General features: G+C 43.1%; 1 protein-coding gene across 7 annotated transcripts; it reads left to right on the top strand.

Annotated features, from left to right (window-relative positions):
• The first annotated feature begins 4,188 nt into the window (after nt 1–4,188).
• On the top strand, nt 4,189–24,644 carry TICAM2 (TIR domain containing adaptor molecule 2). 7 transcript variants are annotated; one of them, XR_016441229.1, is made up of 3 exons: nt 4,189–4,278; nt 19,911–21,078; nt 21,917–24,644. XR_016441229.1 is itself a non-coding variant. In XM_090038405.1 (2 exons), exon 2 carries the CDS (start codon nt 19,940–19,942, stop codon nt 20,624–20,626), a length of 687 nt encoding a protein of 228 aa, XP_089894531.1. In that variant the 5' UTR covers nt 4,189–4,278; nt 19,911–19,939; the 3' UTR covers nt 20,627–21,888. The 7 variants fall into 7 exon arrangements, 6 of the variants coding, with proteins under 6 accessions (XP_089894531.1, XP_089894533.1, XP_089894536.1 ...); XM_090038405.1 differs by lacking the exon at nt 21,917–24,644 and having other exon boundaries at nt 19,911–21,888; XM_090038407.1 differs by lacking the exon at nt 21,917–24,644 and having other exon boundaries at nt 4,231–4,367; nt 19,911–21,888.
• Nucleotides 24,645–25,391: the final 747 nt, after the last annotated feature.

The following is a 25,391-nucleotide window of genomic DNA, read 5'->3' as shown; positions in this document are numbered from 1 at the left end:
ACTAGAATTCAGACTCAAAACATGACAAACCCATGCTTTTCCTCTACAGTAGCATAGTAGAGTGGGTACATTCTAATAAGAAGTACTGGATAAACTTGTTTACTAATAATTTTTTTAATAGCTGATTTTTAAATAGCTGACGAACATAGAAGTCCTTCTGCTTTTATTAAAAATACTTTATCTTATTTTGTTCTAGATCTTTATACCCCTTTGTTTTGCTCACAGTTGAGTACATTCTGCTAGCGTGGTATTCTGCATAGCGTGACCTTATGTTTCTATGATGCAGTTAACTCCTAAAAAGCACTTCTACAAGAATCTGTTTTCTCTTTTCACCTGCTGCATATACTCCAACTTGGATTTTTACCAGGAGTATGTGGTACAAAATCTTGATGGCAGTGAACATACGAATTGCTATGCCAAGCTAGGGCGAATTTTTCCACTGTTCTTTCTCTGCCAGTGCCTGACAACAGATGCTTCAGAGGTGGATGCAAAAACCTGTCAAGTGAGAAATAAGTAATACCACACCATAAAAAAGCTGCAAAGTGCCTCTAGAGGTGGCTTTCTGAATTTAGCTGTACATGTTTATGTCTCTCCAGATATTTACACTTAACAGTAGCTGTTGTCATATACATGTTCATTTGTCTTTCAGTTTGGTTGAGCTTGCCCTCAGTAATACTGGTAAGGATGAGTTCCACAGACTAGTGGTGCTATGTATTTTACCAATTGCAGTGAGAGGGAAGAGTAAAAATCTTCTTTCTACCTTCCCTTATGCTTCTTTTATCTTATACCCCCTTCCTGGTTTTCTCTTCAGTCATCATTGGATAATTTCTGCTACAGCTCATTGATGGGTCTTAGGGATTGGACTCTTAAGTCATCCCAAGCCACAGACCCATCTGCACAAGTTGCAGGTCTTCCTGTAGCAGAGAGTAGGCTGGGGGGCTAGGATTTCTCTCCTTTTCCTTCCTCCATTCTCTCTGCTCTGAGGGTAAGACACTTGACTCTGAAATGGGCTGCTGTTTGGTTGAGGCTGTAGCACCACCAGAGTCAGTGGGCAGCCAGCTCCCACCTCTCCCTCAATACCTTTAATGTGATTCATACAAGTTTCCCTTGCTTTATGTGGGTTCTGTATGTGCGAACTTGCTATTATGCGATAACCCTTTTTATACCAAAAATTCATTATCTGAGGTAAATTCACTCTAAGCAATTGGTGTGGTAGAAGCCCACAGTCAGCTGCTTTGTGCGGTGCATTGTGGGAGTGATGTGCACCAAAATATACTCTCTTGTGTGGATCTGTGCCCCTTGCTCATCTGCAACATGTGTTTCTGTAGTTGCCATCCCCATGATGGCTTCTAAGTGTCCTGCTGGCTTATCTCCTACCCTGCTCCATCAATGAAGCACAAGAGAACTTCACTAACACTGGAGACCCTTCACCACCCTCTTAGTTTCATAGTTTCATAGTAGCTAGAGTCGGAAGGGACCTAGGTAGATCATCTAGTCCGACCCCCTGCCTTGGCAGGAAAGAGCACCGGGGTCAGATGACCCCGGCAAGGTGCTCATCTAACTTCCTTTTAAAAATCCCCAGGCTAGGAGCCTGCACCACTTCCCCTGGAAGCTGGTTCCAGGCCCTAGCCGCCCTGACTGTGAAGTAGCGCCTCCTAATATCTAATCTAAACTTACCCTCCGCCAGCTTGTGACCGTTATTCCTGGTCACTCCTGGCAGCGCACGGGGGAACAGGGACTCCCCCAGTACCTGCTGATCCCCCCTGACCAGTTTGTAGCAGGCCACAAGGTCCCCCCTTAACCTTCTCTTGTGGAGGCTAAACAGGTTCAGGTCCCGTAGCCTCTCCTCATAAGGCCTGCCCTGCTGACCCCTGATCATACGAGTGGCCCTCCTCTGAACTCTTTCCATATCGTCCACGTCCCTCTTGAAGTGTGGCGCCCAGAACTGGACGCAGTACTCCAGCTGCGGCCTGACCAGTGCCGCATAGAGGGGGAGGATCACCTCCCTGGACCTGCTCGAGATGCATCTGTGGATGCATGACAGGGTACGGTTGGCCTTCTTGACTGCCTCCCCACACTGCCGGCCCATGTTCATCGTGGAGTCAATGACGACTCCAAGATCCTTTTCCGTCTCCATGCTGGCAAGAGGGGAGTTCCCCAACCTGTAAGTGTGGTGCCGGTTCTTCCTCCCCATGTGCAACACCTTGCACTTATCAGTGTTAAACCCCATCCTATTCTCATCCGCCCACCGTTGCAACCTGTCAAGGTCAGCTTGTAGCCTATTGCACCCTTCTAGTGCACCCACATCCCCCCACATCTTAGTGTCATCAGCAAACTTGAACAGGGTGCTTTCTACCCCCTCATCCAAGTCACTGATGAAGATGTTGAACAGTGCGGGCCCGAGGACCGAGCCCTGTGGAACCCCACTGCCCACGTCCTTCCAGGTCGAGAAGAACCCATCCACTACCACCCTCTGGGTGCGGCCCTCCAACCAGTTGGCGACCCATTTGACTGTGTGGGCATCGACACCACAGTCTCCCAGCTTTTTGATGAGGACAGGGTGAGAGACAGTGTCGAAAGCCTTCCGGAAGTCCAGAAAGACTACATCCACAGCAACCTCTGCATCTAATGATTTGGTGATGATCTTGTCATACCAACTAAACATTCTTCCCCACCATCATGTTCTGCTGTTTGTGAGTACCAAAATTGTCTTGTAAAAGTGGTAGAACTAGGTCTGGGGGTCAGTACAGTTGAGGTCTTGTATCATAACCCTATTTGTTACATTGTCAAGTGGTTTCCCTGGATGTGAATTTCAGTCATGTGCCATTTTCCAGGAACATATGTATAGCAGGGGTTCCCAACCTTTTTATGCTGCGGACCAGCAGTGACCAGCATACTGTGGACAGGTAGCCAACCCTTTTTTATACTTGGTAAAAAAGGGGTGGCTCCAGCCTGCAGTATGCCGGTCGCTCCCAGTCCATGGTTTGCCAGTCCACGGTCACTTCCAGGCATGCACCCAACCTTTCGCAGCTTGGCACCAGGCTGCAACCTGGGGATTGGGAACCTCTGATGTACAGCATAAAGCAAAGGAAACCTGTAGTGATGCTTTAGCTGGGATGGTCCAGAATTTTTTTAATATAATTTATATCCAAGGTCAAATTAGCCCAAACTGATTCCAAATCCAAGAGTTCGGAACCATAAGTGGCCCTACTACTGGCAAACATCTTCCATCTGCACCTGAGGCTTCAGATCTTTCCAAAACCTTTGGCAGGCATCCTACTTGCAGGCCCAAGCCCGGCGGCTTGGGGTTTGGATGCTCCTGCATTTTGCTTGCCTTTTGCCATAAGGGCCTCGGAGCTAGCAAGGGAGGAGACTCCTATTTCCATAAACTGGGCTTTTAAAGCTACTGCACCTCAGTGGGTACTGAACCACGCCAGAAGAGCAGTTCTCCTGTGACGCGGTTCAGGAAAACTGCCTTCTTGGGACATGGGATTTCCCCCACCAGGTTAAGCCCACTACACTTGATCTGAGAAATTACATGAGGCAAGGATTTCTTGCTGCTATACATTTTGTGGGACCAAGTGCATAACTGGAATCTAGTCAGACAAGCTTTGCAAGGCAAGACGGTCTTCCTCAGGTCTATGAGCACAGTGGTTTGAGTCTGGACAGGGTGGGAGGCTGGCTAGGACAGCTCATGCCTCTGGACCAGTTTGACCCCAAGGTGTGGCCTTGACAGGCTTGATGCCTGACTTCAGGCTGCTCTCCTCTCTTCCTCCTGGCTGCAATCTTACAGGGGCAGAAATCACCCCCTGGGGCTCTCCAGTGTCAGGCACATGCGAGCCAGGGTCAGGAATTAATTGTGCTACAAGTATTCTTTTTGGAAGTAAAACAATGCAAGGCTTTCTCCAACATCTGTCCCCCACCACTCAGTATAATCGCTGTATTCCTATGGTTTTCCTGTCAGATTATCTGCAGCCCTGTTCAAATGATGCAGAGTCGCGTCTGGAGTTTACGTTATACTGGGTTTTAGGGGTTTTTTTTTTATCATTTAGGAAGTTTTGAGTTGTCTATAAGCACCCCTGGGCACACAGAGCGGCTCTGGGTTTACCCACCCCCTCCTGCTTAGAGCTGGTCGCCGCCCGCGCAGCCTGGACCCTGCCCCGGCGCTGACGCCAGACGCCCCCCGGCCTCAAGTCAGCCGCAGCCGCTTCCGCTTCCGCTTCCGCCTGCTGCCGCTGGGCTGGGATCTGCCTGCGCCTGCGCGCCGCCCCCGGGCTGGTACGGATCGCATGGGGGGGATTTGCCTTCAGCCTCGTACAGGGTAGCCCAGAGGCATGGGGGAGCTGCGCTGCGGGGGGTGCTGGCAGGTATGGCCAGCCAGGCGGAGAGTCCACAGGGGTATCTGGGGTGCTGGACCCTTTGGGGGTGCCGCCGCCTTGGCAGCTCAGCACGAGGGAGAAACCTCCGTGCCCCCCCCGCCCGCAGGCCCTGCGCCGGGTGTCAGCACTTGTCGTTGGGATGCCACAGGGTGCTACGCCCCTTTGGACCTGCCACTGCCTTGGGAACTCTTGCCAAGGGGGCAAAACCCACTGTGGAGACTGCAAAATGCAAGTGAAAGCGAAGAGCTGGCTTCTTCCTCCGGGCGCCTCGGGTCCAGGAAGGTGGGGAGCCGCTGCCTGAGTGGCTGGCTGGCCAGGGCAGCTCCTGCCTCTTCTGAGCCTGTTAGTCTCTAAGGCCCCTGCTACATGTTCCCTCAACTATGCAGGTCGTAGGTGTGTGGTGCAATCAGTTTAGGCCAGCTGCATTCCCGGGCCATAAAAATGCCTGTCTGGCATAAAGAGCCAACCAGCTGTAAAGGTAGTGCTTGAAAACTCTTAATAGGTGGTTTCTGGTTAGCTTTCATTTGAAAACATAGCAGGGCTTGAAGCTGCTCCCAGAGCCAACGCTGGGGGGTGGGGTATGGGGCCTGGGGCAAATCAGCCTGTGTGGGGCCATGTTACTCCCATAAGGGAGGGTGGTCTCCGTGTTTCCTCCATGGTGCGGGGTTGAGCTCTCTGCTCCAGGGAGGCGCTGCAGAAGGGGCCATGGCTGCTCTGCCTGGCTCCACGGGACTCCACCAAAGCATGGGGCCCAGGGCAGTCACCCTGATTTGCTGTACTCTAGGGATGGCTCTGGGTGTGCTACCGTGCCCTGTGTTTTGCCTGAGACTAACAGGCCTATTTGTCACTGCTTTCCTGAGACTAACAGGTTACCCTCCTCTCTTCCTAGTCACTGACATTTTATAGAAGCAGATTTATCCTGGGGTCTCCAAAAGTTTCTGTCTTCCTTGTCCCTGCCTTGGTGGACCCCAGGAATAGCCTTTCCCTTCCACTGTGGGTGCCAGGAGCATATCAAAGACCAGAAATGTGCAATAGTTAGACCAGCCAAGGACTGCACTGGCAATGCTCCAAACCCCTCCAGAGCAGCATTTCTCAACCCAAAAGTGGGTTGCAAGAATATGTTGAAGGGTCATGAACAAACTTTAAAAATGGACTCTCCTTTAAAGGAGAGAAACATAGGAAACTGTGGCTTTTGCCCTGCAAGCTGGCAGAGTTCCATACTGTGGGGCAGTACTTGGGGGCAGTAGATCAGGAGTGAAGGTCACTTGGTCGGGACTGGTCATCGGTATTTAGACATGGGTCTCGGTACCAAAAACCTCTGCTCTAGGGTATTGCAAGGTGACACTGTTTCCCCTACCTCAGCCCTGGCACAGGGCAGGAGGCAACAGTACTGCCCTGCCCTTCTCTTTCTGTGAAATTCACCCCCACCCCCTGTTACACACACCTCCCTGTAGCAGCTTGCATGAATCTAGGACAAGGAGTTTAACTTAAAATGGCTTAAACAGTCAGCCCCATCTTGCTGGAGTGAGTCTAACTGCCTGGGTTCAAAGCTGAGGAAGACTAACACTTTTGCTTTTTGTCAGTGGGAGCCTGCAGTGTGGCTGTCTATGCTGTGGGAATGAGGCTTAGAAACTGAATATTAAAACATTATTTATGATCAAATATTATTCTGAAATAATTGATTAAAAACAGGGGGCTGGACTCGATGATCTTCCAAGGTCCCTTCCAGCCCTAATGTCTATGAAATCTGTTTGAGCCTTTCCAGCTCTGTAGTCAGTCATGAACTTTTGAATAAATAGGGACATGTTGCCATACTTTTAAAATGAAATGCAGGTTTCAAATTCTTGAAGGGACATTATTACTGACTTGAAATCCCGAAGATTCTAATGTCAGAAGTCCATACAGGTCATTTCATGCAGGATCCCTGCCATTGAATCTAGTCTCAATTTAGGTGCATTCTTATAAAATATTTTTGTCAGTGTTTCTTCTTTTTTTATCGCTATGAGAAATCCAAGGAACAAAACAGGGAAATTGACTGTCTACAGTGAAAACAGTGGGCCATGCTGTTTACTTGGAATTTTTCACAGTGTTTTGTCCCTAAGCTATTTTTTCCTCTCAAATTATTGCCATTTTAGATACTACTCAAATTAATTGTAGTTAAAAGTTTTCATATGGAAATGAAGTTGAACTGACTGTAAGAGAGGTGTCTTGACTTTAGAGATTTTAATGCGATATTGCAGCTTTTGCATTGCTGAATTGGGCACAACAACTTTATAGGGCTTTATAGGTTCCCTGCAGTCTAGATTATAGAATATTCAGGACTCCATCCTCAGTGGGAGATAAAACAATATGCCAGTCAGTAGCCCAATAGATTTTAAACTGACTTTAATTCAGAGAGCCAGATGCAACTAGGGATGAGTTGGACATTCCTGTTTAATGACTTTCAGTTTCAGCTGATGGAAATATTGTCTATCCCTTTGGCATATAAAATGTATTGAATAAATTAGTAGTTGAGAGACAGCTCTGGTGAATACTGAGACCCAGTGCTATTGCTCCCCTGAGTGTCTAGTTTAGTACGACAATATGAAAAAGGAAGATTAACTGAGCTGTGGCTATTTGAGAACTCACAGTGCAACTATATAAATTGCTTTTTCTCTCTTCCCTTTTTGCTCTTATGTAGACAACAGCAGAGAGGGCATAATAACATACATTTTATAACTTAGTAAATAAAATGTACTCTCTCTGCTTGAACTATTTTTGTCTCATTTTAGCTGTTTTTATTTCATACCTGATGATGGTGAAAGGCAAGTCTGTTATTTATTACAAGAATGCACTCCAAATGCCAGACAAGAATCTTTGGCAGCTGCTGTGTTTCATCTTTGCTTGTCTTGTGACTTCCTGCCAAATGCTAATAATAATTAGCTAAATGGGAAGAAGTAAAATTTGTAGTTCTGAAAATTACTGAAGTTGGGTTTTGAGATTTCTCTTTTACTCTTAATTTTTAACTCTTAACCAGTTTATATAAAGAAATCATAAATCACAAGAGCATATTCTGTATTAGTATGATGGTACTATTTTATCAAGTAACACCAAAAGCAAATTTGGGAGACAAAAAATGCTTTTTTGTAAAGATGACATGGAGAACTTTTCTTAAAAAATGATTTTCTTCCAAAAGGGAAGGGCACAGGTTTCACTTGATTTGTTTGGTAAATAAAATCACAACTGTAATAAAGTTAAAATAATATCGTATAGTTTTAGCAGTATTAGGACTGCAGTGAGCTGAAGCAACTGCTGCATAGTTGGGTTTGATATCAGAAGAGAAAAGAGGAGACTACTGTGGCAGTAACACATTGATAAATATTGCAAAGCCAGATTTTAAAATCGAGGCAAGTGATTAATGATAAACAGAGAGACAAAGTTTTGTTTGTTTGTTTTTTAAAGGGAGCAGAATCAGCCTTGAGGCTATTGAGAAACATCTTATTAAGGAGACAGATGGCTTGCAGATCTTTTAAGTAGAAAAAATATGGGCAAAAGAGATGACCTTGCATATGGAATCTGCAAAGTCAATACTTTCTGAAAAAAATAGCATAACTTAAAATACAGAAATGGTACCTGAACAACATAAACAGCAAGATAATACCGCATACATATGACTCTTCAGATCTGACAGTAAATCCATGGGAATGCCAAGGGGTGAGGATAGTGATTAAAATGAATGGGAAGTAGCAGAGATGCAAGAGAAAACCTTGCATTGTTTTACTCTTTAAAATGATTGTGGCACTGTAATCCCAAGGAAACATTCTTTGTAAAGCTAATGAGACTGTAAATCTTTTTTAAAAAGAATGATTTTGGCACAATAATTCCTAGGCAGAGATGCTGAGTACGTGGGGGCCTGAGGGCCCTGGCCCCCCTCAAGAAGAGGGCCTGAAATGCATAACACTTTCTGCATGTCCATCTTCTTAGGCCCCCTCCCCCTGGCAAAAATTAAAGTCGGCACCTATGATCCTGAATAGTATGTGTTTGCATGCTCTGAAACATATAGCTTAAGGCTCCTAGAGGGGCCAGGAATTTAGGTGTGGGGTGGTTGAGAACATGGCTCATCAGTGAAATTCTTGGTATGGAGGTCTGTTGAAACTGCATGTTGGTGGCAGGGGAGCAAGTGATAGCTTCCTTAACCCCTGCAGCTGCTATAGCTCACCAGGTTCAGATCTAGTTCTAGCCTGTGAGGAGCTTGATGGTCTAGGGTGAGTTTGACATCTCTGATACAGATCAGAAAAACTTGAAAAACTGAAGAGGGTCTGTGAAAAAGTGAAGAGGAAATTCTGAACAGGAAATGCTTTGGTAGGTTGGCAACCTAGTCTACCCAAGCTGCTGTTTGGGAGTGAAGTCAAGTATTTCTTAGTGTGAAGCAGTCGTTCACAACCTTTTTAGGCTGTGGACCAGCAAATTGCAGACCAGAAGTGACCATGGACTGGAAGTGACCACGGACCAGCAAACTGTGGACTGGCAAACTGCGGACCAGCATACTGCAGACCAGAAGTGGCCAGCATACTGCTGGTCTGCAGTATGCCAGTCACTTCTAGACTTTCAGATTGGCAGCCAATCCTTTGTGGCCTGGTACCAAGCTGTGGCCTGAGGGTTGGGAACCTCTGGCGTAGAGTGTATTCTGTTGCGGACAGGGTCCCATTGAATTTGGATAGTACTGGCATGTTTGGGGACCAGTCCGTGTCCAGGTGACGCATACTGTGCTTTGGTTGGGCTTCAGATGTGAACTAGATCTTTGTGTTTCTTGAACTTCAAAGCAGGAAGAATTGCTTGGCAGTGCCTTACAGCTATGAACATCTATGCAATGAGTGGGAGTTATGCCTGACCTCAACACATTAGTAATTAATTCTGATGAGCTCACCATAGTATTGTCTTAATCCTTCATTCTGGAGTAAGTTTAAGTCATGGTGGAGTAACTATGGCATTATATGAATTCTTCAAATATCTTTTGTCCTTACCGGTATGGATTTTACTTGGATATGGCTTGGTGGTTGCAAGAATTTTGTTGGGCGGTTATCATTCGTTCATATTTAGCAGCCTCCAAGCTTTACCAGATATATCTCCCTTTCTGAGTTACCTAACAGAGCTGCTTGAAACTTGGAATTTCATTTTTTTTTTTTAGGTAATTTTAGCGCATTAAAATTTGTTTCTTTTTCTAATTTGAAACTATTTTTAGTATTTTTCCATGGAACAGAATGTCTGAAAATGTTTTTTTCAGAAACATTTTGTGCGTTAGAATTTTTGTAATGTTTTCTGGATTTTTTCCTTCACTTAAAAATAATTTTTAAAAGAAATGCAGCAGCATGTCAGTAACATTGAAATATATTGTATTTACCCAAATCCAAAGATGACTTTGAATTTAAGATGACCCTCCAATAATTAGATTATATACATGGGAAATAATACATTTTTTATAATTTTCTATGTACAGAATCTAATTATTGGAGGATCATCTTAAATGTATCCCCCCTGCTACTGTGGTGGGGGGAAGCAGTGCCAGGGAGCAAGTGGCTGTGCCCCTGCCTCTTGCCCCCCTGTGCCTGTTCCTGTCTCCCTGATGCCTGTCTCCCTGTTGCCACTTGCCCCCTATTCCCTTGCCTCCTCACTGCATGCCCCCTCTGCTGCCTTCCCCCTTTCCCCACCCTTTGCCCTGTGGCCTCCTACCATGTGGTGTGATTTACCCCATGCCTATACCAGCTCCCTTACTGCTTTCTCCCCCTCAGTTTACCTTCTGGATAGCTTTAGCTCAGCTCCAGTACTAGGGCAGTCAGCAGCAGTGGTCCCAGCCCAGCCTGGCCAGGCAGAAGCAGTAGCACTGAACCCAGCTGGATTTGAGTTAGAAGGGCTGGAGCAGGAGCTTGAGCCAAAAGGTAACTAGTGGGGAGTGGGGAGAGGAAACAGCAGGTGACAAGGGGATGGGCTGCACAGTCTCCTATGTGCTGCCCACAAGGTTTACACCATTGGTCTCCCCTGTGTACCTCCTTTCTTCCACAGCATGATCTCCCCTCTGCATCCCAAACCCCCACTCTGTAGTTTCCCCTGCGCTCCCCCCCCACCATGAACCCTCTCCCCCATTTCATGAGCCACCCTGCCCCAGGGCAGTTCTGGATTCAGCCTGTCCTGAGGATACTGGAATCTAAAGACAAAGCTTCCCCCTCCCATGTGGATTAGGGAAAAATGTCATCTTGGATTTGAGTAAATCCAGTAGTTTGTATTTCTGTTGATATTTTAAAATACACATTAACTAAAAAAGAAATCTATTGCATTTTAATTTTAAATATCATTAAAGGTAGCATACTCCTCACCATTGAAAGATACTGAAAATAAACTTTTGTATAGTAAAAAAAAGTTGTTTTAAACAGTTTCAGTATAGCACAAGCAAGCGGAAACTTGACATGTGAATCAAGTAGTCTTTTCTTGTATTTCATGGAACAGTTTGACACAGCTCTTCAACTCATCTCTTTCCGCCCCCCCTTATAATTAATCTAGAAAATAAATGTTTCTTTCTATTCTTAAAAACCATAAAGAGCAATTGCCTCTTAGTAGTGACCGAGTGAAAAATACTACTAACATACATGAGTAGGTTAGTTGACATGTTTCACTGGTCCTGGAACCACTACCAAAGCCTCATGAGCATTAGGAAGGAGGTGCTAGTATTAAAGTGTGCAACTCTGTGTAGGAGGAAAATGGGAGAGGCAACCCTTGCTGAAATGGAAACAGATTTACTTTCAGCTTATTGGAGTCAAAAGTTAGAGTCTTGTTCATCCCAATACAGTGAGCCAAAAGCATGACTACTACACCTATTACATGGATATTGTGCATAAAGAATACACATATAGAAACGGAGAAAAGGAAATTCAAAATAAAATTTTTTAGTTTTCCAAAATGCAGCATTCTGAAACAAAAATTCACTTCAAAATACTTTCTTCATGGAAAATTTTGCCTAAATTAACACTTTTTAAAACGAAAATTTCAGTTTCAAATAAAATAGCATTTTTTCCCCTAATAGTAGTATCACCAAGTAACAGCTCAAGATCAGAGATGCAGCACTTGGTGCTTGTTAATGGCACCAGGGAAGAACAGGCAAAGACAAGGATACTCTAGTGTTCTGCCTGTAAGTGCCTCCCTAGGTGTGATTTAATGTATTGAATACTATTCTTAAATTACAGTATTCCCAAGTACAATTCAAGGAGTTAAAACTAATGTCTATTTTGTTTACCTCATTTCCTAAGAAATATTTAAGGCAGTTAACATCATTTGCAAAGTAGTAGAAAGCACATGCATCCATATTAAAAAAAAGGTTTTCTTCTCTGCCAGTGGTATTAGACAGAAGAGCATATTTTCATTAATTGGATTTTATGTATTTACCTGTAAGAGCAGAAATTATGGGGAAAAGTTTATCAAATAAGTGTGCATTACACTGTCATCTGAATGCCATCAAGGTTTGGGTTGCAGTGTTTCAAGAAAGGTTTCTTCCTTTCCTTACATTCTTATCCTTGTCCTCCAAAACCCAACTGAACAAAAGCTTACCATAACAAGAAAAAACAAAAAAACCCCGAAAAACAAAACCTTGATCAAGAATATGAACTCCAAAAAGACATGTCAATGTCTTGTAAACCTTCTCATATTGCTTCCCATTTTTGTACTTAACATAGTTAAATGCAGTGCTGGGAAATACTGCATGTGGGAAAGGACAGCCAAACTGGCATTGTGGGAAACTGAGGCAGGCATGTTTTGTAAAGTTACAGTTTTCCACCTTCTTTACAGGTTCTTGTAGCAGATGGTCAGCTCCACCTCTTTATACTCTTATTGTCAAGCCTTTTGAAGCACTGATCCCAGCCAGAATTGCAGTAGAGGATCTTCCTAGAGTTCACAGGCACAGAGGAAAAATTGTAGAACTGTGTGGCCTCACATCCTCTGTTGTTCATAACCACAGAAGTCAAGAGGTCAGCATCAATCCCTGGAGTCAGTGGAATTAAGTGTAAAACCAAAGTAAATGAGAACAGCATGACATACTCTGTGTTCTAGGAACAGGATCTACTGATTTCACTCCCCTCTATTCATGGAAGCAGAATGGATCATCTTGGCTGTGAATTAATTCTGTAAGGCATTTAAAAAAAAAATTACTACATTATAAGTGGGAAGTTGTATAAAATGTGTGTGTCAGAAGGTGGTGCTGTTCCACCAGAAATCAAAGCTGTCTAGAGCTGCCAAAAAAACCAACCAAAAAACACCAAACACAAAACAAGAGTATTATTACTTGCTCAGGCATGAATGCTTCACCCAGCACTGAATTACAGTAACAAGTCCATGTGTGCTGTGGAAATCAGACCAAAAACAAGGAAACAAAAGCCAGCTTAACATTACTAGAGTGTATTAATCAACAGAGAATAAATTAAAAGATATGGATATAGTCTATGTCAATTTATAAATATTATTTTTCATGAATATTACTGTAAAGCCACTGGAGCTAGTCACTGTGAAAAGTGTTTACAGGAATGGAGCTGTAATTATATTACTTGGTCAGGTGTTCCATTTCACAATATTACTTTCCAGGAGCAAACCTACCAGATGGTAATGTCTAATCTATGGAATATGAGAAAATGTTCTCTGATGTTATTACCCTATGATGCCTTTCTAAATAAGAATTTCTGTGTATGAAAATAAACAAATGGAACCATTCATAAAAGCAGGCACATAAAAAATTAACACTACCACCTATAAACTAGCAGTCTGTATTGAATTAATCTGATTAAAGTCCTAGAAAAGGCACCTTAAGCAGTTGGACAATCATCTACATATACGTATAAATTTATATAGTGGAATAATTCAGCAACTGGCATACTCTTTAATTGTTATTCCCTTATGAATAATAATTGCCTAAAAGAAGCAGCAAGTGTATGGTTTATGGCAGTGACATAATTACAGGCAGCTGAATTTTTGTTATGTGATGATAAAGCAGATGAAAGCATTAGTGGGAATGTATGCTATTGTGGGTCAGCATTTTTAAAGGGAAATAAATACGGAGGTGTTGTGCTGAAATAGAAATTCAGCAGCAGTCTCTTTAGAATAGCTACATGGGAAAATTCCCCTTAAAAGAGAAAAAGAGTACTTTTCATACGCTGAAAGCCCACTGTCAGTCCTCCAGTGTTGTTATGCCCAGGCTCTAGCAAATCACTCTCTTCTTAGCAAGGCAACATGATATACAAGTGTCAGTATGCTACCATATTCACTCAAATATAAGATGAGGAGTTTTGATTGGGGGGAAAAACCCTTATCTTATATTTACATACAAGGAAACCTCATTAAATATATTATCTATCTTTAAACTGCTGCCAAAAGCAGCTAGTGCTCAGTAATGGAAGCCAAATATAAAGATGATTAAGTACAGCCAACACGAAGCATAACTGTACAACACATGGCTCACACTGGGCAAACATGTTGATGGGAACCTTTTTTGGTATGTGGCCCTTGGGTGGGGGGAGGGGCAGGAACAAAACAAAACAAAAAAACCCCCACAAACCAAACAGGTGTGTGTTCCCTTTGTAGGAACTAGGCACCAGATCTGGAGGTCCTGCAGTACCAGGCTAGTACTGGGAGGTGTCAGGGCTGGCTCTGGCCCCTCTCCTTTGTGCCAAAATGCTTGATTTTAGTCAAAAGACTGAGATGCTGATGGGAGCCTGTAGCAGCTAAAAAGTAGGTCTGTGTAATAAAAGTGCTTGCTGGAAGCTCTATGAAGATTAGATTAAGTGTTTTTCTGTATTTGTTTACATATTAAGCTATAAGTTGTTGCTAAAAGCCTAATTATAGGTTATGATGTAGTGAGGACTTGTATAAATAAGGCCTAGTAAATTTAGCAAAGCCTGGAAGTAGTAAGGCCCTGTGGCTTATCAGAGGAGTGCAAGGCTTATACCATTATTGGTCAGTCTAAGGACAGCTTGAAAAAAAAGGAATCTAAGTGGTCGTACATTATCAGTGTCTTTCAGAAGACATAAAATAGCTGAAATATCTAGAAACCATTCAGAAGGAAGATGCAGCTCTGTGAAAAGAATTAGTTAGCTATTGCCTAGATCAGTGGCCCTGTGGACCTTGAGGAGCCCAAGAACTGCATTCCAGGGTCCTTCCTGACACCCTGGACAATGCTATCTGAGGGGATGCCTGACCTTACTGAACTTTATGGAAAGAGAAGCTTGCTGTGTATCAGGCATCAGAGGGACTGCCGATAAGTTGCTGAAACAAGTTGGTTTGGTCTGTCATCATTTGTCTTGTTACTATGCATAATTGTGTTTTTCTTAAGTCAGTCAATCTTTCTTACCTTTCTACCTGCAATCACACTCAATCTAAACCCTCTGCAGGCGGCTAAGACAGGAGCCTACCACAAGGGTAGGTTAGTAGAGCCTGTCTGAGTAAGATATAAGGTAGGGCCTGTTGCACTCAGTCTCCCTCAGTGCTGACTCAAAGTCATGGTGAGCCATTACACTGAATACATCTCAACTTCCTCTTCACTCCAGCAGTTGAACTGTGCCTTTCTTTCCTATTTCCAATTATTCCTGTTTCTTCACCAGCCTTAAATGTTTGGCAAACAACAAACAGGGCCCCAGACAGTTCACTCAGAATCTGCCGGTCCCTCCCCCTTCTCAAACTGTTGTAAATTACTGGTGTAGCCCTTCCTCCTATGAAGTAGAGGTGGACCAGGTTGCTATGCATCTTATCTACATATACGGTTTTGAAGCATCCTAGTACTAATGACAAGAACACCTAGTTCTAGTCATCAGTGCAGAGGGCAAGGGGGGCACCTGACCCCCCCCCCCCCCGAGATCTATTTTTTCCTGCTGTAGCAGTGGTAGAGGGGGACAGAGTCAAGGAAACCTCCAATAATTTGATTATGTGCCAAGGAAATAACAAATTTATACATTCTGCATACATAGAATTTAATTATTGGGGGTTGGCATTTTATATTCAGGGTTATCTTGTATTTGAGTAAATATTGTAATAGGGCTGCTTGAACAGAGTGCCCAATAACGGTTCCCTTTTATGTTCTAAATGAATAATTAGCCCCTTCTAAAAAGGTTATGGATATTGTGATGCAATTTATCATTTACTCACTTGGTCTAATTATTATCATCTGATTATAAAATTATAATGAAAGCAAAGGCAAACTGATCATGTCACTTCAAGTAAGTTCTAGATGGGACAGATTTTTAAAATTAAATAGTAAATATTAGCTCTGCTGGATTGATCTCAAAGAATTTGTCATCATTGTTAGCAATAATCTTTCAATACAAGGATGACAGCCTTTCAGTAAATAGGAAAGTCACTGGGGACTCCACAAATGACTGAGGAGGTTGATTTGAGATCCATACGTTCGACTGTAGATGTGGCAAATAGTTCCAGGAGGAACAGCCTACAGTAGTAGAAGAACAGATTTAGAATTACTTAGAAATGCTAGCTGCTTTCAAGTCAGCAGGGCCAGATGGGATACACCATAGTGTACTGAAGGAATTGGCTGAGGTAATTTTAGACCAATTGGCTATCCTATTTCAGAACTTGTGAAGGTCAGATGAGGCCCTGGATGTTTGGAGAATGGCAAATATATTGTTAGTCTTTAAGGAAGGAAAGAAGGAGGATACAGGGAATTACAGCTCTGACCTTGACACTTGGAAAGATCGTGAAGCAGATGCTCAAGGAGTCTTACATTGAAGCTTCTAGAGGAAAACAAGGAGATCAGAAAGAGGCAGCATGGATTCTCTAAGAATCAACTCCCCATGTCTGACCAACTTGATATGATATACGGTCATAAGCTCTGTGGTTGATTCTGTACCTTGACTTTACCAATGCTTTCAACACTGTCTTCCACAACAAACTAAGAAAATGTAGACTACATGAAAGTGCTGTAAGGTAGATACACAGCAGGTTGGATCATCATGCTCAATCCATGCCTCAGTGTTTAGTCGGGAGGAAGTATCAGGTGATATTTCCCAGAGGTCTGTCCTGGGTCCTGTATTGTATAACTATAGCAGGGCACCTAATCCAGGGTTGGCTATGAGCCCCTGGAAACCAAAACAATTATTTTTCTACCCTGCTCTCTCTCTACCCTGCCATACCTTGGTGTATTTTATAGTTATAAAAGGGAGTCTGCCCCAAGGGTTTCCAGACATGATCTCCTGCTAATGACTACCAGGTGTGTGTGGTCCTTGCCTTAAGGGCTAATTTCATGGCTCCATTCACTCCTACACCATGCCACAAGCCTCTCAGATGGCATCTTTCTCTGATCTTCACCCTCTCTTAGCCCCTTCTCTGGGCTCTCAGACCCCTTGGTCTCACATTTGTCCACTTTCTAGGCCTTTGGACCCTTTGATACCATTCTGCTTTTCTCTACGTTCTTTACCCCTTGACCCTGTACACCCTCCTGAGCTACAAGTCACTGATTCTGCCTCATGCCCCCTTTGGGCTACAGGTCCCTGGCCTCCCATGCTCACATGACCCTTTGGCTGGGACCTGCTCTTTGGCCCTTGGATCTTCTGACCCCACTCCCACTTCCTTTCTGAACTCTGGGCTCATGGGTCCTTTGATCCCTTTCTTTCTCTCTGCGTGCCCTTGGATCCTCTGATCACACTCCTAGTCCTTTTCTGCGCCCTGAGCTTATAGGTCCTCTGGCCCCTTCTCTCTCTCTCTAGGACCTTGGATCTTCTGAGCCCACTCCGAGTCCCTTTCTAGACTCTGGACTTGTGTATCTTCTGATCCCTTTCTTTCTCTGTGAACCTCCAGTTGCTTTTCTGTCAGGGTATCCTGCTTTAGCATTTCCCTTTCCACTGGATAAGTCACAAGGCAGCAGGGACTGGGGTTTTTGGACATCCCATACTCCTCTTTCCCTGGGGTTTGTCACCAGTGGCACTTTACAGGGACTGCCCCACCAAAAACAGCCCCACCACTGTGACCCTGAACCCCAGTAGGGTGCAATTTTCTGTTTTGCCCAGGACATCTCCTTGGTTATCCTGCCCTGGGTATCCTTGCCCCTCTTCAGTTACAGATGCTTTGACCTTTCTCCCCCACTGATGTCACACCTCCCTTCTGGGCTCCCAAGCCCACTGGTCTCATTCTCAGCCTCTGATTTCTCTAAGCTCATGCTCAACCCTCCAACCTATAGGCTTCCTGCCCCCCCCAGCTCTCCCCACTGGGCTACAAGCCTTCAGACCCCCTGGCCCAGCTCTCACACACTCTTCTAGGACTGGCATGTTCAGCTACAGCCCCTCCTGGGCCCTGGCTCCACCTCTGGCCAGTTGAGACCTAGGGCTCCCTTAGCCTGACTTGCCCCCCTTGGGCTCTGTCTCCAGCAGTAGTCCTTCTTGGCGGTGAAGATCTCTCTGGGTCTAGTCTTAAACCCTCAGTCACTTGCCTGCATACACAACTCTGTCTCCACCCAACTACTACTCCCCTATTCCCTAGGCTGGTAGAGTTGCTTACCTCAGCATTTCAAGATCTCAGCTGCTGTCCTGCTGCCTGGAGCTCCTGCCTTTGTGACTCAAGGCCAGACTGCCAGAGGCTGCATTCTCCACACTGGTAGTCAAGAGCTGGAGCTATCTTACTGAAATGTTCCTTCTATAACCTCCCTGGCCTACTGCTGGCTCAACTCAGGGGCCTAGGCTTATATTCTGTTTAAGGCCAGTCACTTCCCTGGTCATGGGTCCCCAATTGCCTCCTGCCCCACCTGCAGCCTGTTTGCCCAATGACGTTCCCTCTCAGCAGCCTCCAAGAACTTACATCTTGGTCCAATCAGGTCTGGGCTTATCTCCTAGCTAAGCCCACCTTTTTGTAGCCTCCAAAATCCTATTGCCTGCTCCTGTGCAGGGGCTGGACTTATCCCCCAGGTAAGCCCAGCCCTTTCCCTGTCAAGTGGGTCCCTCTTTAGCACCCCCACCACTTGCAGGCTGCTTGTCCCCTTAAAACACACTGCCACAATAACATCATTCATGATGTGGACAATGGGATTGAATGCATGCTTAGCAAATTTGTGGACAACACCAAGCTGGGTAGAGTTGCAGATACTTGACGGTAGAGCTAGGATCAAGAATGACTGGGATAAACTAGATAAATGGTCCACAGTCAATCAGATGAAATTCAGCAAGGACAAGTGCAAAGTCCTGCACTTAGAATAGAATAATTGTATTTACAAATATAGACTAGGACATGGTTGGCAGACCCCACTTGTCCCTTTCCCTAAGCTGATATACTGCTACAAAGGACTTGGGGTTACAGTGAGTTATAAGATCTCTTGCAAATTAAAGGAATTGATTCTACTCTGTTTGGAACTGGTAAACTGCAGTACAGCAATTTTGCTCCATTCAGTTTTGGGCCCCACACTTCAGGAAAGATGTGGACAGATTGGAAAGAGTTCAGCAGAGAATGACAGAAATGATTACAGGCCTGGGAAGCATGCCTTATGAGGAAAGACTGAACAAACTAAGGTTATTGAGGTTGGAGAAAAAGGAGACTGAGGGGGATTTGCTAATAGTCTTCAAATATCTGTGATGCCTGGGGTCCCCTGCCATCCAGGGCTACTCTGCCCTGGCTCAATGTGCTGCAATCCTGGGGACATACAGACACACACCTGGCAGAAATAAGCTCTAGGGCAAGCTATTACTTGCTGCACATTAATAGGCACACGTAGATGCCCTGCCCTAGATAAGTTGTGGAATCTCCATCCCTGGAAATTTTCAGTAGAAGATTAGACAGCCACTTGACTGGGATGGTTTAGTCAGGGCTGATCCTGCCTTGAGCAGGGGGCTGAACTAAATGACCTTATGAGGTCCCTTCCAGCTCTTACTACAGTCTTCCAGATTAGAATCTTACATTGACTTCAGTGGAAATGGAATTGGACCTCAAGTATGTATTTGTGTTACAGGGGTGCAAAAAATCAGAACTCTGAAATATTGTCTGGAATTCATTAAATCTGGGAGGTCATCAAGTGGCTCTCTAATTAGTCCTTGTGTGTAAGTTATGCACTTTCCTACAGCATTTTGTGCACATATGTCTTAGCTTGGGGAAAGCTTCCTGTGTAATGTAGGTATTTTATATAGTATGTTAAACCTAGGCTCTGATTTTTCTCTGATACAATCAGAAAGAGGTCAGCAAATCAGAATATGAGGGACTTGCATACAGGATATTTTAAGTGTAATTTTGCCAGAGGGCCTTAAAATTGTTAGTTACGTCCTGGTATCTTACATGGTGGCTGAGTCTTTAGCTTAGAATTGCTTGTTTTCTTGGCTGCCATGGTAGTCCACATGTAATTTAATGCCCACTGTTGCTGCAAGGTCCTTTTCAGCATTTCTGCTTTTCTTTCATTAGGATGAATTATAGCCTGCCCTAGTTAGACAAGCAGTTCACATTATTACAGGATTGTGACAAGTATCTTTCTGGTACTTATTTCTCCTATACAAGTATAGGTTGTTATAAAGATTCAACAGCTTTTCCATTTTTTATTTTTAGAATGGGAAGAATAGATGCCAGTCATATGAATGCACCGTCTTTGGACATTTCCATTTATCATAATGGGCAGCACTAACTCCAGACAAAATCCTCCGCCCCCATCAGATAACACCTACGAGGGTAACAATATGGATACATGTCAGAGAGATTCGAAACAAAACTATGAATTGTATGACCTGTCTGTTGAAATAGAAGAGCCCTCCACAACTGCTTCAGAAATCCCCAACAATGATGAAGATCCTGAGGATGTTTTTTACAAGTTTGTGATTTTGCATGCTGAGAAGGATATAGATGAAGCCATCCGAGTCCAGCACCTGCTACAAAATAAATTTTGTGTTAAACCTGGAATAATCTTTGCAGAAATGCCTTGTGGGAGACATGTCTTAGAAAACTTAAAAGATGCTGTTAATGGGTCAGCATGGACTATTATATTGTTGACAGAAAACTTCCTAAGTGAGGCTTGGGTTGAGTTTCAGTCTTATACTTCCCTGATCAACGCTCTTAACAAACAGCATAAATACAACTCTGTCATACCAGTAAGGCCACTGAATAATCCACTTCCAAGGGAGAAGACTCCTTTGGTCCTGCAGACTATTAATGCACTGGAAGAAAACAGTCCTGCCTTTGCTAAACAAGTACAGAAGCTTTTCCAGGAGTCTAAATATAGACAACAACAAGCAATATGGAAGACAGAGAAAATGAAAGAGAGGCACTAGCTGTTGTTATGGTAGAAGACACATGCAAAGACAGATACTTTGACAACTATTGTGGAAAAGAAGGGATAGAATTTACTTTTTTTCTTATCAGATGAGTGAATTGTTTTTAACATATTAGCCTACATGAGTGGAAAATTCTCTCACAAAGGCATATTTTCACCTGAGTGTTTTTCAGCATTATTATCCAAACAGTTTGTTGTTACCTGTCCTGATGTACTACTTCTCCCTATCCCTGTCTGTTTTGTCTTTATACTGTAAGGTCTGCCTTCCTGTAAGACTGTACAGTTCCTTGCACATTGTAATTACTACTGGAAGCAGTATAGTACTAACAGCTGCCACTGACAGCCAAGAGAAATAGTACAGCATCACATCCCATAAAGAGGCTTCTACTGTAACTGACCCAGAAATATACATATATTAGAAGTACTAGCCACTATGATGGAACCAGAGAGGTACATTTTGCATTCTACAAAATATATGCTGCCAAGTTAAAAAATGAACATCTCAAAGTACGCAGACATTCAGTGTTTATCATATTTGCAGTTGTTAAATAGCAGTTATTTTTAGGTGCCTCTAGAACTCATGTTAAAATGGATGTAAAATTTAATATAACCATTTTTTTAAATTACTCTGGAAGGGTTATTTTGGTTTCTAAAAGAAAATGCAGAAAACTGGCAAACTGGTACATAAAGAAGTTGACTGATGACTACATGACAAATGTGTCTGCTTGGGAGTTATGGTGGTACAGATTTAAAAAATTAGACATTTTTGTTTTTCATAGGCTTATAGTCTGTATTGATTCTTGTCCTACTTTTATATTAAACACATTCCAGTGCTAGTATAATGTGCTGTACAACAAAGTATTCAGAAACTCAGATGACTAGTGTGCAATTAAAGATAGCAACTGAAATGTTGCGGTGAGGGGGAAGAAAGTAGTATTCTGTATGGAAACAAGCCCATCAAAGACCCCCTATTATACTACTGTGGCCTGTCCTGTTTACCTGTATTTGCATCCTAAGGGTTTGTGTTCAACCTGTTGTTTTATATCCCAGCTCTTAGTGTGTGAGGGTAAAGCAGTTAAAAGAATTATGGCTCTACTGCTAATTAAGCAATACAGAAGCACAAGTTGAATATGTGGGATTATGTTTAAAGTTGACTACGTGTTCCTGATCCACGAGAGCTGAGGAGTTGTTGCCATGACTATCGCATTTGTGCAGGAGAATCTATTTTGCTTGCATGGATCTTAAAGCACTCGGTAATGATCTTCTGTGCCTTGTCTTCTTTTCACAGGTCCTGAATGTCATGTTGTAATACTGCCTGTCTTGTTTTAAAAGAGGAGACGGTATGATCTGTACTAGCAGGAATGAAAGAAGGGCAAAAGAAGAGGAAAGATATCAGGAACTTTTAGAATAAGATTGGTGTGTATAAAAAGCCATCCTCTTCCCGACAACAAACAATACTCAAAGTCTATGTTTAGAGATAACATGGTACAGATTACAACATAGGTAACAAATGCAATGATATTTAAAACAGGTGACTTATTAACATTTGAAAATTGATTATGGATATGCCTGTGTAAGAGTGGAAGGATGATCTTGTGGTTTAAGACTGGGACTGAGAGTCAATTCCTGGCTCTGCCACATCTGTCTGTATGACCTTGGTCATAGGAGCAGATTTTAAAAGGTGTCTAAGCACCTAAAGGAGTGCCCAGTGAAATTTTCAAAAGCACCTAAGTGCCAAACTCCCATTGAAATAAATAATAGGTTTGAAGTGTTGTTGCAATCATGATGGCCCATTGAAATGCATGCAGTTTCCCCATTAGACACCTATCTCCATGTTCAGGCACTTAGATACCTTTAAAAATCTGGTTGTTGGCTTCTGTGGCTCAGGTTTTTATCTCGGGTAGAAATCGTACTTTCTACTTCATAGGCTTTGTAATGCTATGTGCACTAGTATGCATAAAGTTCTTCTCTGATGGATGATACATAAATGGAATTTGGCAGTCAAGTATTTAGTGTGTATAATTATATATTTTAACTGTCTCTTGCATAGATTCTAACTGATAGATTTTAATTTTTCTATGCAGTGCCTGTAAATACTGACATCATAATACTAAAACTCTGATTAATCACAAGCAGGCTATGGCTTGTGTCTTCCTTTCCTATAAGAATGTGCGGCACAGGAGTGGGCACATGTACTAAATACCCATCAATCAAACTGACAAGTAATGAGATATGAATTCTTCTGTCTGCTGTCCTCTTTGGCCATGTTTTTCAGTCATGGTATGGACTAAGGAAATATGTGAGATTTCATCATTCCTTGGAAACCAACATGCTCTTGCTGTGAGACCAGTTGGGGAAAATCACACACTAGGCAGTCCTCTAAGGGTATGTTGTCAACACCAGGAAATAAATGAATGAAATGTATTAAGGAACAGCTTCACTTTGCTTTATTTCAAGTGTCAGAAGAGTTTCTGAAAACAGCCCTAGGTGGAGTGTATTTTAGTAATCCCATTTGTGGAGTGCTGAGTAGATGTTCACATGCTATAGAAATGGGAACAGTAACCTAGATAAGAGAGAAATGTATTAGAGAGATAAGTACAGCAAGGCCTGCATGTAAGTTGTGACCCCTTAGTCAAATTTAGATAAAAAAGGCATTTATGGACTGCACTGCCACTTAAGAAGGTTAGAGATACAGAATATATTCTGGTTACAACCCTTGTTGAAAAACAGTAGGCTGTCACTTGATAGGGAGGGTAACTGAAATGAGAATGAAATCAGCTCCTTTAACAACAGCCACTACTACAAGAAGAAACTGGGTCAGCCTGCTCCAGATGTCCTAGTAGGTGACACAGAGGGGTGGAGAGGAGAGTCGGGCAGGGAGGAATGATGTCTTTTGTCTCCTTATAAACAAAGATGTTATTGTGAGTCCTCTCTCTATGTTCTTTCAGTCATCTGAGCTGGCATGTTGGGCAATCTGATTCTGGCTTATTGACTTTTCTGGATATGAGTACCGATTCTTATTCCCTTCGCTCAAGAGCAACATTCTTGTTCTCAGTAGCACCTGGGCTACATGTCACCAAAACAGATTAGGGTTGCTCATGTCATAAGACAGTGGCCAGCTGGGCCTTTGAAATTTGCTACCCGATATGCCCCTACTCCCAGTTCTAGAATGGAGAGACATCAAGTAATAGGAGGCAGATTAATAGGAAAAAGTACCAGACAGATCCATGAGCAAGCTGGTTGCACAGATGGCTAAAAAATGTGAGAACACTAAACACTGTAACACAGGGGGGACACAACAAAAACTAATTGCTGGCAGTTCTTTGCTACAAATTTGTGTAATTAGTAAATATGACAACTTGGGAGGGCCTGACTAGTGTAAATTACTTAGCAGTTGTGCTTTTGCAAACGTCCAATGACAAGTTGCAGCTGCAGGTAACTAAAATATAAAGATACTTCTAGCAATCTTCATCTGAAGCCAAGGACTGAAATACTATCACAATGTTCTTAGTCACTTACTAGTTCTAGAAATGGCAGTGTGTGCAGTGTTGCAGTCCAGATGGTTGCCTAGCAGTTGTATTCTGTTTTGTTTGATCACTCTTCTATTCCTTCTCAGTGATGCTTCTGCTAAATGGAACATTTTTGCAATTCCTTTTTTTCTCCTCCACTGATTCTTATTTCAGAAAAACTAATAACTTTGCATAGGTGGTAGCCTTCAATTACACTGAACCTATTAATGTATTTAAAGTTCTTTGTTAGTTTACTGTATTCCCTGACTCACCAGCTATGTAGTGAGTCTCTGCAGTGAAACTAATTCAGGGGTCTGTACCAGTACCTGCCGTGTTAAATACGTCTATTCACAAGCATCACGACTACCCTGGTAGATTCTATTGTAGATGAAATGTCTGTTCTATATTTAGAAATCAGGAGGTGTTATGTGTAGTTCTTTACCCACTAGGAAAGTCTTACATTGTACTTGATTTAATGCTTAGAGCTTTGTTTATCCAAATCCTCACTATGGGGTAAATTCCTTCCTGGCAAGCAAGGAGGGAAAAAAGTGTAGGTGGATTTTGCATCCTTGGTAAGGAGTAGGAGGCTGATAGAATCTGTGCAAGACTGTTCAGACAGCTACACTTCTGACATGCACCAGGATCATGCACTGGCCAGTCGGGAGAGTCTTTTGTAGCAAAAGTACTGAACTAGGATGCAAACAAAGCAGATGATCAGTCAAACAAGTGGTCTTTATTCAGAGAAGTTTCAATACAAGTCCAACATGCCATTTTCAGTAGACTACCAAGACCAATCCTGTCCTGCTAGAGCAGAAGACTCCTTGTGCCTAATGTGACCAGCCTTGTGGAATATCACCATATACTGGCTGCTACTAAAAAGGCAGGATTTAGACCTTTAGGACTTATACTTTCCATCTGGTATAGCTGGAAGGGGAGAGCATATCAAACACCTTAGGATTTAGCTATTTTAAAATATATCTATTAAATAAATATTTATTTTTGTAGGCTACTGATGTAAAACTGCTTAGATGAATCAGAGAAGTTTCATGAATGGCAAACACTGTCTTGAGACCAATTTTATTTTGGAAACCTAGGATGGGAAGGATCAACCTGTGTGGTCAAGTTTAGTTTGCTGCTATCACAGGTAACTATGTAATAGATGTTAAAACCAGAAGGGTCCACAGGAATATCCACTCTGATGCTCTCTGCACTCCAAAAGCTAAACAGCTGTTCCTCTTCTTAGAATAAGAAGGT

The sequence above is a fragment of the Crocodylus siamensis genome, chromosome 3 (assembly GCF_052110815.1).
Source record: "Crocodylus siamensis isolate JL-2025a chromosome 3, ASM5211081v1, whole genome shotgun sequence".
Taxonomy (NCBI): domain Eukaryota; kingdom Metazoa; phylum Chordata; order Crocodylia; family Crocodylidae; genus Crocodylus; species Crocodylus siamensis.
This window is presented reverse-complemented; position numbering and strand designations above follow the sequence as displayed.

Bases quoted from the DNA above. Each gene is read 5' to 3' on its own strand.
- TICAM2 (XM_090038405.1), top strand. From the start codon at position 19,940: ATGCACCGTCTTTGGACATTTCCATTTATCATAATGGGCAGCACTAAC.